Source organism: Rutilus rutilus (assembly GCF_951802725.1).
Source record: "Rutilus rutilus genome assembly, chromosome: 4".
NCBI classification, from domain to species: domain Eukaryota; kingdom Metazoa; phylum Chordata; class Actinopteri; order Cypriniformes; family Leuciscidae; genus Rutilus; species Rutilus rutilus.
Genome location: NC_140212.1, coordinates 33,451,468 through 33,466,500, shown reverse-complemented (window position 1 = coordinate 33,466,500; position 15,033 = coordinate 33,451,468). Strand labels below are relative to the sequence as shown.

Sequence of the window (15,033 nt, the reverse complement as noted above, 5' to 3'; positions counted from 1 at the left end):
ACCGCTCCCTGGGAGGCGTGCCTGGGACTGCTCGCTGAGGCTGGCGATGTAGAACACACACAGCGAGTGGTCAGGATAGAGTGTTAGACACGCCAACTCCAAGAAATCCCTGGTGTGAGATTCCAGGGAGCAGTCCTTCTGTTCCAGACATAGCAGGGCAACAGCGGGAATGTCCATGATAAAAAAAAAAAAAAAAAAAAAAAAAAAAGGAAAACACCACAAAAAATCGTCTCTAGCCTGAGGAAAGCTCACAATGAATGAATACCAGGAAAACAAAGTATTTAATAGCAAATTTGGAACTATTAAGTAGTGATGTTACATATGACACTGAAGCTTCGATGCGCGTATCACATAAGCGACACAATTTCTAGTGAAGCCCCGTATCGATGCGTGTATTGGTTTACTAGAGTCACGTGATCGATGACAAACGAAGCCTCACTTTCTGTCCAGTCACGTGCGTGTTTCGCTTCGGGTGTCAGAAGGCTCGAACTTCAGATCGTATTTAACGAGTCATTGTTAAATTTTTTTTTAATGAACAAATCAAACACAAACATGTAAGGCATTTATTTGTGCACATAACATTGAAACTATGGAGTGTGTTGTGGTTGCTTCATCTGCCAGAGCTTCTAACACAGGCTTCTGGCTGCTTTATTTTAAATAAGCACCAGATGGCGCTGTTCTCGCCGCTGTTCTCAACACTCTCGAAGCTTTGAATCTTTTCCCGGAACAGTCAGGGGAAAGCCTCAGAGATTCATGAGGCTTCATTTCCCCATCCCTACTATTAAGACATTCACTCAAACAGAAACAGAAACAATAACCGACCAGGACTAACTGAACAGAGGGAAACTAAATACAGACACAAATCAACAATGATGAGGTGAGCACAGGTGACACGGATGATTAAGAAGATGAACAGGTGGGTAATTGAGGGAGTGAGTTCAGGTGTGAAGACACGAGGGATTCTGGGAAGTGTAGTGCAGACGAAGACAGAGTGGTGCAGACAATGACTGTGACACTATGATGCTCACAATATTTTCAGTTGTATTTAACAACATTCAAGATGACTTTAGGTAATGAGGGAATGCAATCAAATGTACAAAAAACCTAACTGCATAAGTGGGGGAAATTAGTGCAAATTATATTAAGATTGCCACACCTCAGAATATCTTTTTATGCTTGACTAAATGGCACTCGAACAAATCATTTCATCTTAACTAGGGTTTTCTGAGTAACAAATGCATAGCATGCAAATAGTAGTTATTTATAAACCACACAGTTGTAATCAAAATTATTCAACCCCTATTGCAAATCAGGTTTATTGGCAAAATTAACAGACTTTAAGCTGTTTGCAACGAACAAATCAAATGAAAGTAATTGAAATAGCTCAACACAACAAATGTTGTAATTGGTTTCACCAAATCAACAGAAAATGCAACTTTTAATGACTTCTGCAGTCTCAAAGTTACTCAACTCCCTGAATAAAATAAGTGTTTTCTTTTACTTCAAGGTACCTTTTTATTCTCATGTGTATGTTAAGGTTTCCTTTTCGTTTGAACCTCTTTCCACACTGTTGGCAAGTGTAAGGGCTCTCTCCAGTGTGAATCACCATGTGCCTTTTAAAGTTTCCTTTCATAGTAAAACTTATTCCACACTCATCGCAGGTGTAAGGGCTCTCTCCAGTGTGAACTACCATGTGGATGTTAAGGTTTCCTTTTCGGTTGAAACTCTTACCACATTGTTTGCAAGTGAAAGGCTTCTCTGCAGTGTGAACTCTCATGTGGACTTCAAGGCTTCCATGTTGACTGAAACTCTTTCCACACAGAGGACATGTGTAGGGTTTCTCTCCAGGGTGAGATCTCATGTGGACTTTAAGGTCTCCATGTTGATCAAAACTCTTTCCACATTGTTTGCAGTTGTAAGGCTGCTCTTTGGTGTGAATTCTCATGTGGTTATTAAGGTTTCCTTTTCGGTTGAATCGCTTTGCACACTGTTGGCAGGCATATGGCTTCTTTCCCATGTGAACTTCCATGTGAACTTCAAGGTTTTTATGCTGATTTAAACTCTTTCTAGACAGTTGGCAGGTGTAAGGCTGCTCTTTGGTGTGAATCCTCATGTGGTTATTAAGGTTTCCTTTTCGGTTGAATCTCTTTCTACAGTGTGGGCAGGTGTACGGCTTCTTTCCCTTGTGAACTACCATGTGGATTTCAAGGTTTTTATGTTGATAAAAACTCTTTCCACACTGTTGGCAGGTGTAAGGCTTCTCTTTATTGTGAATTCTCATGTGCCTGTTAAGGCTTCCAGTTTGAGTGAATCTGTTTCCACACAGGTGGCAGGTGAAATAACTTTTAGTTTCTGTAAAAGATTTTTCTTCAGTTGTGAAATCATGACGATTCTCATATTGATCTTTGTCTTCCATTTCATTCAGTACTTGACTCTCCTCTTTCAGCGCCATCAGGTCTAAGGCAAAAAAGACAAATAAAAGTTAACTCTGGTTTAATGGCACAAAGCATCAGACATTAAAATATACATACAACTAGATCATATACACAGCAAAAACTCCAGTGTTAAATTAACACTCCTGGGAGTGTATATGAGTCCACACTCAAAAGTGTAAAGTGTTAAAATATGAGTGTTAAATTAACACTCAAGAGTGTTAAAGTTAATGAGATAATTAAGTGATTAATTTAGTGATGATTGAGCATTATTGAAGACACCTGATGTTAACAAGCAGAATCACTGAAGGAGGAAATCACTAATTGTAAGTTACCATTAAGGTGATGGGTGTTTGCTTTAGTTGGGCTCTTGACACTTATATGTTTACTTTAAATTTTGCTTGTCTGCTGTTATTGATTTATAACAGTCAGATGAACAAAGAGACAATGTGATCTGATGGTGTTGGTTATGTTTTGACATAATCATGTTGTGATCTGTAAAACAAAACTTATTGAGATGGCTTAACTTGTTAGTTACAGCAGCTCTGTGATTCTACAGCACATGATTTTCAGTATTTTTCATATAATCCAAAAATATTTCATAACCATTGTTCTGATCAAAAGACTTTCAAATTAATTTATTTAGAAACACAGACATCAATAATCAGCCTGTGAATCTCAACAATGGTGACAATAATAAAGCATGTTGCAGTCGCTGCCACCAATCACAACTCATTAATGGCTCCCATCATGCATTGCGGTATGAATAAATTATGATCTGAATTGTCTGTGTAATTTACTTTTCCTAATTGAATATTCTGCTCGTCACCATTGTTGAGATGCATAGACTGAATCTTGACGTCTGTGTGTGCCTAAAAGAAAGTTTTTTTTTTTTTTCAAAACAACTTTTAAGAAATCTTTTGTATTATATCTAAAATTCTGGATATTTATGCAGATTCACAGTTATGCTGTAATCAACAACATAAATCTAAGTCAGAAATAAGGATCTTAATGAGTTCAGTGATCAAGTTCAAATGATGATTGTCATAATATAACCAACACCAGCAGATCACTTTTTCTCTTTGTTCATCGGGCAGTTATAAGATACAACAGCCAAACAAAATCTAAAGTAAATGTATAAGTGTCAAGAGCCCGACTAAAGCAAACACCCATCACCATAACGGTGGCTTACAATTTGTGATTTTCTCCTTCAGTGATTCTGCTTGTTAACATCAGGTGTCTTCAATAATGATCAATCATTACTAAATTAATCACTTAATTAGCTCATTAACTTTAACACTCTTGAGTGTTAATTTAACACTCATATTTTAACACTTTACACTCTTGAGTGTGGACTCATACACACTCCCAGGAGTGTTAATTTAACACTGGAGTTTTTGCTGTGTACCCACTTGAAAAAGGTGTTGAATGTGTAGTGACTGAGACAGATCAGACACAATTATTTACTATATTTAATAAATAATTCACAATACCCCTCACCCGACAAGCAAACTACGAGTTAGGCTTCAATTCTGTAAACCCCAAACTGTTTACTGGTTACCATAGCAGCAAAAAACACATAATTTTTACACTTAAGAAATGGACCAAGTTTCCCATCTCTAGATTTTCCTTTTGAATTGGTTTTGCCTATGGATTAATTCACACTCTTTTGAAATAATGTTTTAGAATTGCTCACCGTAGTTAACAAAGATCACATGTATAGCATGTTTTGCATCCATGACCTGCAATTTAAATTTTCTGTATGTTCATGTACTTTATATGTTGCTAACTCTGTTATGTATTAATATTATAAGAATCTTTCCCTCAACTAATCTTATTTATGCAAAACACCCACTACAAGACAAAGGTTCACAAACTTTCTTTCTGAAAGTATAACTCTTTATTCACTCACTCACCTCTTAAGCGAGTGACATCATCACTCCTCAAAAGATCACTGATTACAAGATCTCATGAGCTATTGGGAATTCAGGGGAGAAATTCGGACATGAAGATGCTGAGCTAACCAGTTTGTGCCAGGCTGCGGCCTTGTCTTTTCAATCATCAAAGACCCGTATTAGGTTATCTCTCTCATCAATACAACGTCAGCAAAGAACAACTGAAGCCTCAAGAACTTGTATTAGGACACTGTCATTGAGACATGCAAGTATCTGACCTTGTCTTATTATTTGTAGAACAGGACAATCTCGCAACCTCAGCCCGAGTTGTGGGCCCTCCATGTGTGGCCCCTGAACGGGAATTTACGGACCTACCAGCGAGAGTCCACAAGACGCCTCTATGCCCTTAAGTGGTCTGTTTTCCCTGATTGGTGCTCAGCCCGCAAGCCAAAACCCTACTTCATGTGAAGTACCGCTGGTGCTTTCCTTTCTACAAGAGCTACTGGACGCGGGTCGCTCCCCCTCCACGCTCAAAGTCTATGTGCCGGCCATAGCAGCTTTCCGCACTCCTGTGGCCGGGCAATCGTTGGGTGAAAGCAACCTGATTGTTCGCTTCCTGAAAGGTGCAAGAAGGCTCAACCATTCTCGCCCTCTAACCATACCCTCTAGGGACAAATCGATGATCCTTAGGGCCCCCATTTGAGCCGTTACAGTCGGCCGAGCTAAGGCCACTTTCGCTCAAGATCGCACTCCTGCTAGCTTTAGCATCGGTCAAGATAGTGGGCAATTTACAAGCGCTCTCCATCAGCGCTTCCTGCCTCGAGTTTGGGCCTAGCAACTACAAAGTCGACCTCAAGCCATGGCACGGCAACGTCCCCAAAGTGCTCCATTCAGAACACAAGTTATTTTGCTTTCTGCATTTCCCGCTTCAGAAGACGAGCGAGAACTACACGAGTAAATGTTTCGAAAGGGAACGTTTCAGTTACTAATGTAACCTCGGTTCCCTGAGATAACAGGAACGAGTATTGCGTAGACGGCCATGCTATGAAGCACATGACTTGGCGTTCGTTGCTTTAGTTGGATTAACCTGAAATCCTATGGAAATCCTAATCCAAACGTGCACATACTCTGTTGATTTTCAGGTGGAACGAACTTATACCTAATCAGAAAGCGAGCTGATATAAGACGGAAGCATAACAACCACAGTCATGGCGCAGCACAGTGCACAGAGTGAAATGAATATGGACATCAGAGATGGAGGATCAGCTTGTCGATTTTTGGCAACAGCACAAGTGTTTATACGTGTCCTGTAAAACATACCACAATAGAGTTGACAATTTCATAGCAATTTCTTCCAACCTATTGTCCACCACGTTTATTCTGAAGTCTCGAGAGATTTTGCTAGATTTCCCGTGTTCACAGTCGGGACTCTGGTTGAAAATCTGTTTGTGTGTGGTGTGTTGTCTTCTTCGCATTGCAGCACACCACACCCTATAGGAGCAAAACTGTTAAATTTAGGATTTTTTGTCCTCATGTTTGTGGTCTCTCAGATTTTGAAAATATTATAAGATTTTAAATATATTTTGGTGTGGCCCCAGCATAACTTCAATAGCATTTCAAGTCAAATCAAATCAAGTCACCTTCATTTATAGTGCATTTAACAAGATTGTTTCAAAGCAGCTTTGCAGTGCTAATAGGAAATTAAAGTAACAGCTTTACAGCTTTAAAGTTATTTAAGGCGAGACACTACAGGTGAATAGGGTAAAAATTTTAACTAGCAGATATCACCATGAAACATTCCAAGATGAGAAAAAATGTATTACAAGGTTTCTGTAATTTAATGTTTAAATATGCAAATTAGGCATTATCTAATTAAATATGTGCTAATTTGCCTATATTTTAAACAACGAAATCTGAGAATTGGATAAAGCCAGGATTTAAAATAATTTTTTCATTGTGTTCACATATTAGATTGGGAAAAAGTTACAGAGGGATTTATGGATATCTACTTTTGTTATCCTGTAAATCAGAATATACTGTCAATAGCCTTAAAACATTTATTTTCACCATGTTTTTTGGAATAAAATGTTATATAAATCAGGCTAGGAATACTATATTTACAAATCCTTCTGTAAATTTCTTCATAATATAAGTAGGTACAAGACTGGAAAGTTTGGTGTATGTAGGTGCTACTGAAGTGGAGATTTCGGACTTGGAGTATGAGAGAAAAGTCATTTTGAGAAAACAGGCTTTAAAGATTTATATTGTAAAATTCCACACATTTTTATATGAAAACATTGCTAACAAGCAAAACAACTGGCCAAGTAATTGTTTATAACAATATAGACCATGAACAATGACAACTGAATAAAACAACATTGCCAAATAAGACCTTCAACTAACCACAGAGAACCACAAATACAGACACAAACTTATCATCAGAACTGCAACTCTAGTAATCTATGTCCCTCGGAACACAAAGTTCACCCATGAGGGTTAAAAGCCTAGCTCTCCATGCCTGCAGCATATGTAGGCCCTTCACCCCTCTCTTGCTGATGCCTTTTCAGCTTTCAGGGGACTTCGTCACAGGACATGCTATGGAGGAGACCAGCCCAGGGGCCTCATGTATAAAACTTTGCGTAGATTTCATCCATAAAGTGTGCGTACGCACATAAGGCAGAATTTGCGTACGCACAAAAGTTTTCAGATTTATAAAACCGTTCGTACGCCAGAACCTCCGCAAGGTTCACTTTATAAATCACAATTATCTGAATATTGTGCGCAGGTGCACGTGCTTATAGCTTACCCCAATCTCCTCCCGAAATAACCATATTTGGAGGTTAAGACCGCCTATTTTGAATATGTATGATCTCCCTGCATATTAATACGACCGATAATTGTCATTGATCTGTTTGGCTAAAAATGGAAGAGCAGAAACGAAAAGCAAAAAAAAAGAAACTTCACCGACTGCGAGATGGAGGTACTGCTGTCTGAGGTGGAGGGCCGAAAAAAAGTTTTATTTGGTGGGCTCTCTGCGGGCATTTCAAATAAAAGAAAGATATTAGAATGGGAGCAAGTAACAGAAGCAGTCAATGCTGTTACCTCGGTGCCTCGCACAGTCCAGGAGACAAAAAAAAAAAGGTCTGACTTAAAAGTAGTCGTAAAAAAAAGAATATGTGCACACAGGCGCAGTGTCGTAACAACTGGTGGTGGTCAAGGAATCACTGACCTCTCAGCCTTTGATGCAAGGGTGGGTGCGATTATAGGGGAAACAGGATTAAGTGGAGTTCTTCCAGAATTCCAAGGTGATACGGATGTGATTTGCGGTGACGATGGTAAGTAATTGATTTATCTACACATTATATAAGTTTTTGTCTGTTTAAAATTCTGCTTTTTTATTGTGGATAATTTAAATCAACCAATTCAAATTCCGTGGAAGTGGAAAGTCCTAAAATATCCAAGTGACAAATCTAGCAATAGATGCAGCTGCCCTTAAGATATACGTTTATTAAAATAGTCGATTTTCCTGTTTATTCATATGCTAAAAATGTAGTCTGACTGCGACTGCGACACACCCGATCGGTCTGCCAACTCTCGCTGGAAAGTACCAGTGGCCAAGTGGCCTAATGTGGTCAATACTTGTACAGGAACACACAGCGCGTGGTTTCTCCGCGAGGGTCTTTCCAATACTGGCCGTAATTCAGAACACAATTCCAAGAGGATGGCTCTTGGGAATCGAAATCGGCTCATGAGCCAATCATCATCATGAGCAAGGAAATCTTCACGGTCTCTGAAAACACGCTCCCTCCGTAGAGCGTCATTAGCAAGGTCTTCTAACAGCGCTAGAGCATCCATTATGATGATATGTTATATACGCACATACCTTTTTATAGCCCATTCAATAAAAAAAGTATTTGCACCTGGTTAAGAATGCTGATAATGATAATTCAATTTGATTTATTGGGTGATGTAATAGGATAATTTAGAAGTTTTTCATTTTAAATAGTTATTGCTATTTGGGCCAGTTGGTGTCGCCAAAACACATACTCTTCTAAAAGAGTGCGTACGCACGGTCAAGAGCATCCTTACGGTGCGCACTTATTTACGCCAAGTTTATTTTTTATAAATCCCGTGTGCGTGGAAAAATGCGTACGCATTTCTCATTTTTAATTTTCTCTATGGAACCCTGGTTATTTAGAATTGTCCCCCTATAATAATTTTGTAATGTTTTACATTTTTTGCCCATTAATTTTCCCAGACCCTTCCCCCCCAATTTGCGTTCAGTACTTAATTTTCGTAGTGTCACCAATCAGCTCATTCAGTCACGCAACATGAACAAGCAGCCACTGTTGTGTAGAGTGCGCTTCACCTTTATTTATAGATTGGCTTATATCTAAACCACCCTGGTTTCCCATCGACAGCTTACGTTCAGATGCGCTTCCCGAGGGCATTTCATCGGGTAATCCATCACTAATTTTCCTTTTCCCCCTTGCAAGTGACAACTGCTGTACTCTTTTCGATGATTGACGCGAAGTCATTTTCATTCATTCACTCAAAAGATCCTGCGGAAAGCTAAACCAAACAAGGAAGCGTCAAAGCATACCATGTGACGATTCTGAACGAATCACGTTGTCAGAAATTGGCATCAGCCAATGAGATTGCGCATTTAGAGTTAAATCCCATAATAAATGTCATATTTACCTGTGCCCTTCCTGTCTAACAGGTACGAAATATACAGAAATTGAATAAGGTTTTCAAATAGTCTGCACTGCATAAATTATAAATTAAATATAGATTAATCCTTATTAAAGCTACAAACGTTATTTAGTCAAGATCAGTGAGTAATTTGCTCTGTTCCCTTTGTTTTTTGGTTAACTTAACTGACAGACAGAATTAGTGGCTACTGTCACTTTAATCTGCTGCTGCTGACAGGACCTCAAGCATTTAATTCTCCCATTAAAGGCCCTTTCACACCAGACGCGATTTTGACGCACGAATAATTCGCGCGATGGTTTTATTTTTTGATCAGCTGTTTGTGTAATGAGTGCTTGCACACCGAACGCGAATCTGCTGCGGCGAAAAAACGACATTTATTTTATTCGCTTCGATGTCGATTTTTTTTACCTTTGCGGCGGCGGAAAATGCTTCAGCCAATCACATTCAAGGAAACAAAGGCAACGTCACAACAACAATGGCGGATTTGCTGATCGCTTGTGTGTCAACAAACCCTGTTTTGTTTGATAAAAGTCACAAAAGCTACAAGGACAATGACTTAAAAGACAACGTGTGGAGTGGCATTGCCAACCAACTCGGTTATCACGACTGTGAGTATGTTGTGCGATAGTCTAAAAGCCGCTGTATAGAACTCTGCTGTGTAAGCTAGCAGGCTAAGCTACATTTGGATAGAAGATAATACTTAGCAGCTATAATGTCAAAGATAGATACCGTGTTTACTTTGAAAATTTAACTAAATGTAGTGAGACTATTTAGGGCTGTTTTTAGTATGCTATATATATTATTGTGTGATATTTACAGTGTTTTGTCGAATGTTTTTTGCTGGTTACTTCGTGTGTTACATGTAATGTACATTACAAAACGCTTTGTGTTTAGTTGAAGACGCAAAAAAACTTTGGAAAAACCTCAGGGACACTTACGTTAGGAAAAGGAGAGAGGAAAAGTCAACAAAAAATGGACAGGCTGGAAAATCTAGGAAGAGGTGGAAGTATATGGAGTGCATGAGCTTCCTTGAGGCTTCTACTTCTTTCAGAAGGTAGCTGTAGCTAGTTCAGTTATTCAGATTTATAAGTTGTTGTTGTTTTTTTTTATTCTCTAAAATACATCTATGAAGTTGAAAAATAATGCAGTGTTTGAATAATAAGGTCGCACAGGAAAGTTTACAGAATGCTTTTGAACAGTGTCTGCAGCAATCTTGAGGAGGAGCAGCAGGTGGTAGACGATGCAGGTCAGGGCACATCCGAGAGTGAGGGAGAGCCTTTCTGTCCACCTCCTCAGAAAAGGAAGTCTAAGGACTTCTTTGAGAATTATCTGTCAAGGAAAGAGGCCAGGGAGGACCAGAAAGTCAGGCAGCAAGAAGAGAAAGATGATATTTATCATTTTTTAATGAGCCTGGCCCCGGCCATGAGAAGGATGCCTTCAGAAAGGCAGTCCTGGCTAAAAATTAAAATGCAGGAGATGATTTATGGGGTGGAGTTTAGCCTTCCATCTACATCAGCATACACCGTTCTATGAGTTTATTTTTTAATATTGTGTTATCAGTTATTATTTTCTGTCCTTTAAATTCTGTCTGTATACATCTTAAATAAATAATAATCAAGACATTGGTGTTTTTTCACTGGCTTTAAAGGTCTTAAATTATTAAAGTACAACTACAAACTAGCCTATAAAAAATATATACAAATACAAGATTATTACTTTCATGAAATACATTTAGATTTAACAGGCAAACTCAAATGATTTACTTTTTGAACAATATACAAATTAACCATGTTGCGTTCGCTTTTTCAGGGCCACCTGCACAACCGGTTAAAATCAAGGGATTTTGGAACGTAAATTGGACTAATTAATAATAATAACCTTTAAATGATATCATATACTTTTTTATGTTACATTAAAACTGTTGCATTAAATGGATTCATAATGATGAGCACACTGTAGCATGCTTTGTTTAATGCAGTTTTGGAGGCAAAAGGGCCTTTAATCTGCATTTAACAAAGCATGCTACATTGTGCTTATCATTATGAATTAATTGAATGCAACAATTTTCAGAAATCAATCAAGTCAATAATATTATTGAGGTTGACCTCGGTTCACATAAGCAACCTGCCATGGAACTTGGCCTGCAGGTGAGCTAAAATAATGTCTGAATGTGTCCCGCACCCTCAGAGCCTCAGCTGATGCCCTGTTCCCTCGAAGGCCTCTAATGTCACCCAGCTCACTGCCCTCTGCACCATCAGAACTGTCAGGCTCTGCACCGTGATTCCCATTGGCCCTTCGGAGGAAGTTGTGTAAGATGCAAGTTGCCTTTACAATGCTGTCGGCTGTCTCTGGAGCCACTTGCAGACGGCGCTGGTAGACTCTCCAGCACTGGCTGAGAATGCCAAAAGCATTCTCGACTATACGTCGAGCCCTGGAGAGCCGGTAGTTAAACACGCGCTGGTCATCTGGCAGGCGTCTTCCAGGGTAGGGACGGAGAAGGAACGTTTTTAAAGGAAATGCCTCATCTGCAACAATTACATATGGTAACGCCCCCAGCTCTGGTGCAGATGGCAGAGGAGAAGGCTCTGGAATGTTTAAATTTCCAGTATTTAGGGCCTGTCCCAATAAAGAATTGGAAAATATTCCACCATCACTGTTGCTGCCTGATGCCCCTACATCCACCACTAGGAAGCGGTAGTCGGCATCAACCAAGGCAAGCAAAACTACAGAAAAGGTGCCCTTATAGTTGAAAAATTGGGAGCCAGAATTAGCTGGTGCCTGAATCACAATGTGCTTCCCATCCAAAGCACCGATACCATTGGGGAAGTTCCATTTTTCAGAGAATTTCAGGGCAGTTGTCTTCCAGAGTTCCTCATTGGGGACTGGCATGTAGGTGTCTTTTAAGGTCTCCCAGAGGACATCACATGTTTGCCTAACGATGTTGGACACAGTGGAAATTCCAAGGCGGAAACTAGCGGCTATGGTGGTGAAAGAATCCCCAGTGCTAAGGAATCTGAGGAATATTTAATTATTTGAATAATGTAGATTTGTGAGTATAAATAAACCATATGTTATCAATAGTAAAAATATTGTTGTTCAGACATGTTATTATTAACAATAAAAGGTAAAACTGTTCGTGGGTTTTCTGTGATGCTTTTATTCAGATATATCCTGGCATTCTTATATTACATGTGTTACCTTGTTTAGCTCTACTTAAACAATTGAATACTAATGTACATTTTAATGTTTATTAAAACTGTAGGACTGGTAGCTAAATGTGTTTCATTGTGAATCAACTGAAAGCATTGTAATATTGAACATGACAATCAGGCCACGTTTACATGCACAACTTTTGTTTCAACGAATCTGAACGTAGTGTTTACATGAATGCTAAACATGTGATCGGGTTGATGTGTGTGTTGATGGGCTATGTCACTAATATACATGACAACTGTTCAGCGTGGCATAGGTACGTCATTACGCTATTTCAACGTCATTGCACATGCGCAGTCCTTTATGTTTAGGTTTTCAATCGGTTCAAGTGTTTACATGTTCTCTCAATCGGGGAATAAACCCACCCCATTCAATCCATTTCTTTCGTATCGAGTCCAACCGAGTGTTTACATGAAGGCTTTTTAGACCAAATGAGTCCGATAAGTAATGATTGTTTATTTGATTGCATGTAAACGCAGCCCCTGATGATTTTAGGAGGACAAATCACCTTAAGCAGACTGCCAGACGCTGCTCCGGATCGATTGGTTCTCTGAAGTTAGTATTTTGTCTAGTCAGATGCGGTGCCACTGTCTGAAGGAGCTCCTCAAATTGTCCCACGGACATCCGAAAATAAGTGTGGAACCGGTCATGATACAGTTTTAGCTCCTGTACGAGATTAGTATACTCCCCTTCAGACTCTCTATTCCTCAAGATTGGGTGCACCCAAAACCGTCTTTTCTGTCTTTTCAAGTGAAATGAAATTAAAAGCTCGTCTTCACTGGATGATGATGATGTGTCCATCTTTCTCAACTGTTGGCGCGAATGTTTTGGAATGTTGAAGCTCCGAACTTCGCAATTTCGCATCGCGTCTGATGTGAATGGTTTTGACGCGAACTATTCGCACGCGAACTATTCGTTTTTTCGTATCGCTTTTTCGTTACGCGTCCGGTGTGAAAGGGCCTTTACTCTTGACTTTCATTTAAGATTGTATTTAACTCCTTTAAGACTGTTCTTGTGAGGATATTCGACAAAATGGACATTTTGGCATAAATGTGTGTGTTATTGTTCGTTCAAGCGCGAAAGACAATTGGATTCTGGCGGGTCAGGACATTCACAGACAGAGCTACCAGCTCACTGAACCATAGACAGTAAAATAAATGGACACAGCGACAGAGAAAAGTGAAGTCAATTAGAAGCACTCACTTCCTGATGGCTGAGCGTACTGCGCAGACTCAAACTGAGCTTGACGACGTAGATGTGACGTGAGCAACCGTCTGTCTTCTAGTAGCTGTGCCAAGAGAAATCTGAATCATTCCCTTCCGAAACTTGCAGAGATGGAGAGTGTGAGTAGGAGGTGTCCATGAGCTAGGAGCAGGAGCAACTTTTGCTAAGTATTCTGATTAATTATTTTGTCATTTTGCCTCCACGTCCCCCCGATTGACCGCGAGCTTCTCCTCCTGTCCATACGGTAATTTCTCTACTGTGCGACAGAGAGTCGGGTGACGCAATTGTTAGCCTATTTTTACAAAAACTGTTTCTACTGGGCCATAACGCAAGATACAAGGTAATGGAGCCTTTTATACATTTTCGTGTTTCTTTAGAAATAAATAATGGACAAATGGAGTCTTTAAACGCCTCAGATGTAAAGTTATTCGCTGTCAAAGTGACACCAAAATGAATGGGAGTCAATGGAATGCTAACAGCAGGTGATGGTCTGCTAATCAATGGCGACACCCGGGGAAGCTTCAATGTTTTCCGAAACACTGCCCCCCTGATTAGAACCTAAGTGAGCTATTTTTAGAGTGTACAAGCGGAATTTTGAAAAGTGGGGGGGACATGTCCCCCCTGTCCCCATAGGAAATAAATCCTGATGTACTCGTCACAGGTGTAATGCGCAGTGTTCCCGGTTCCGGCTGACCTAATCTATGCAGCCTAACATTGAATTATAGAAGTTGATAATGTGTTATGTGTATGCTAGGTTAAAGATATGCGTTTGTAGTCTAGATTTAAACTGACAGAGTAAGTCTGCTTCCTTGACAATGTTAGGAAGACTGTTCCAAAGTTTTGGTGATAAATAGGAAAAGGATCTACCGCCAGCAGTATTTTGATATTCTAGGTATATGACTTACAGACAGTAACTAACAGACATAAAATCAACTGTAAAGAGCTCATGTAGGTTTCATGTTCAGGTTTTCATGCACATCTTTTAGATTCTTGATATTTATTCAAATACATATGAGCTATGCGGTACTGAAAAAATAGGTATATTTACATATGACTTGACAGTTTATTTTATTAAATATAAAAAGGTGTGCATCATGCCTGACACTTATATGAACACTTTACAGCTGGTTTTATGACTGTAAGTCATTATCTTCAAATGCAATTGAAGTTAGAAAAATTTATACCCATGTCGTATGTAACTTTAGAGTTGGTCTCTAAAGAACTTCCGTTTTCAAGCCAACTTTATGCCAGTATATCACTGGGAAACACCTAGCATGAAACTTTGATCGTTACGCTCATATTCTGAGTCCATCTGCTTGCCTGTAGCCTATATTGTATAGCCTACATCCCCAATAAGGTGCAAGTTTGGTCCTTTATATTACTGTATTAGTCCATTAAGCTACGTTAAGCGTTTGATGTCCCAACCTATCCCACTGGTTCCTTGATATGTACACCACAAGTGGAACCAGATTTGACACAGGAGAGCTCATCTTCCAAAAGATTGATTCCACCTTACAAGACAATTGCATTCCATGGTGCAACTGTGTTGGCCT

General features: G+C 39.5%; 1 protein-coding gene across 2 annotated transcripts in view; it reads right to left on the bottom strand.

Annotated features, from left to right (window-relative positions):
- Positions 1-242: 242 nt before the first annotated feature.
- LOC311289724 (uncharacterized protein) overlaps positions 243-15,033 on the bottom strand; it is a 31,790-nt gene continuing 16,999 nt past the window's right edge. The window contains exon 3 of one of the 2 annotated variants that reach the window (XM_084407960.1): positions 243-2,457. In XM_084407960.1, coding sequence (XP_084264086.1) covers positions 1,463-2,452 — 990 coding nt within the window. In that variant the 5' untranslated portion in view covers positions 2,453-2,457 and the 3' untranslated portion in view covers positions 243-1,462. The remainder of the gene's footprint in view (positions 2,458-15,033) is intronic. The other variant, XM_084407959.1, reaches the window with a different exon arrangement.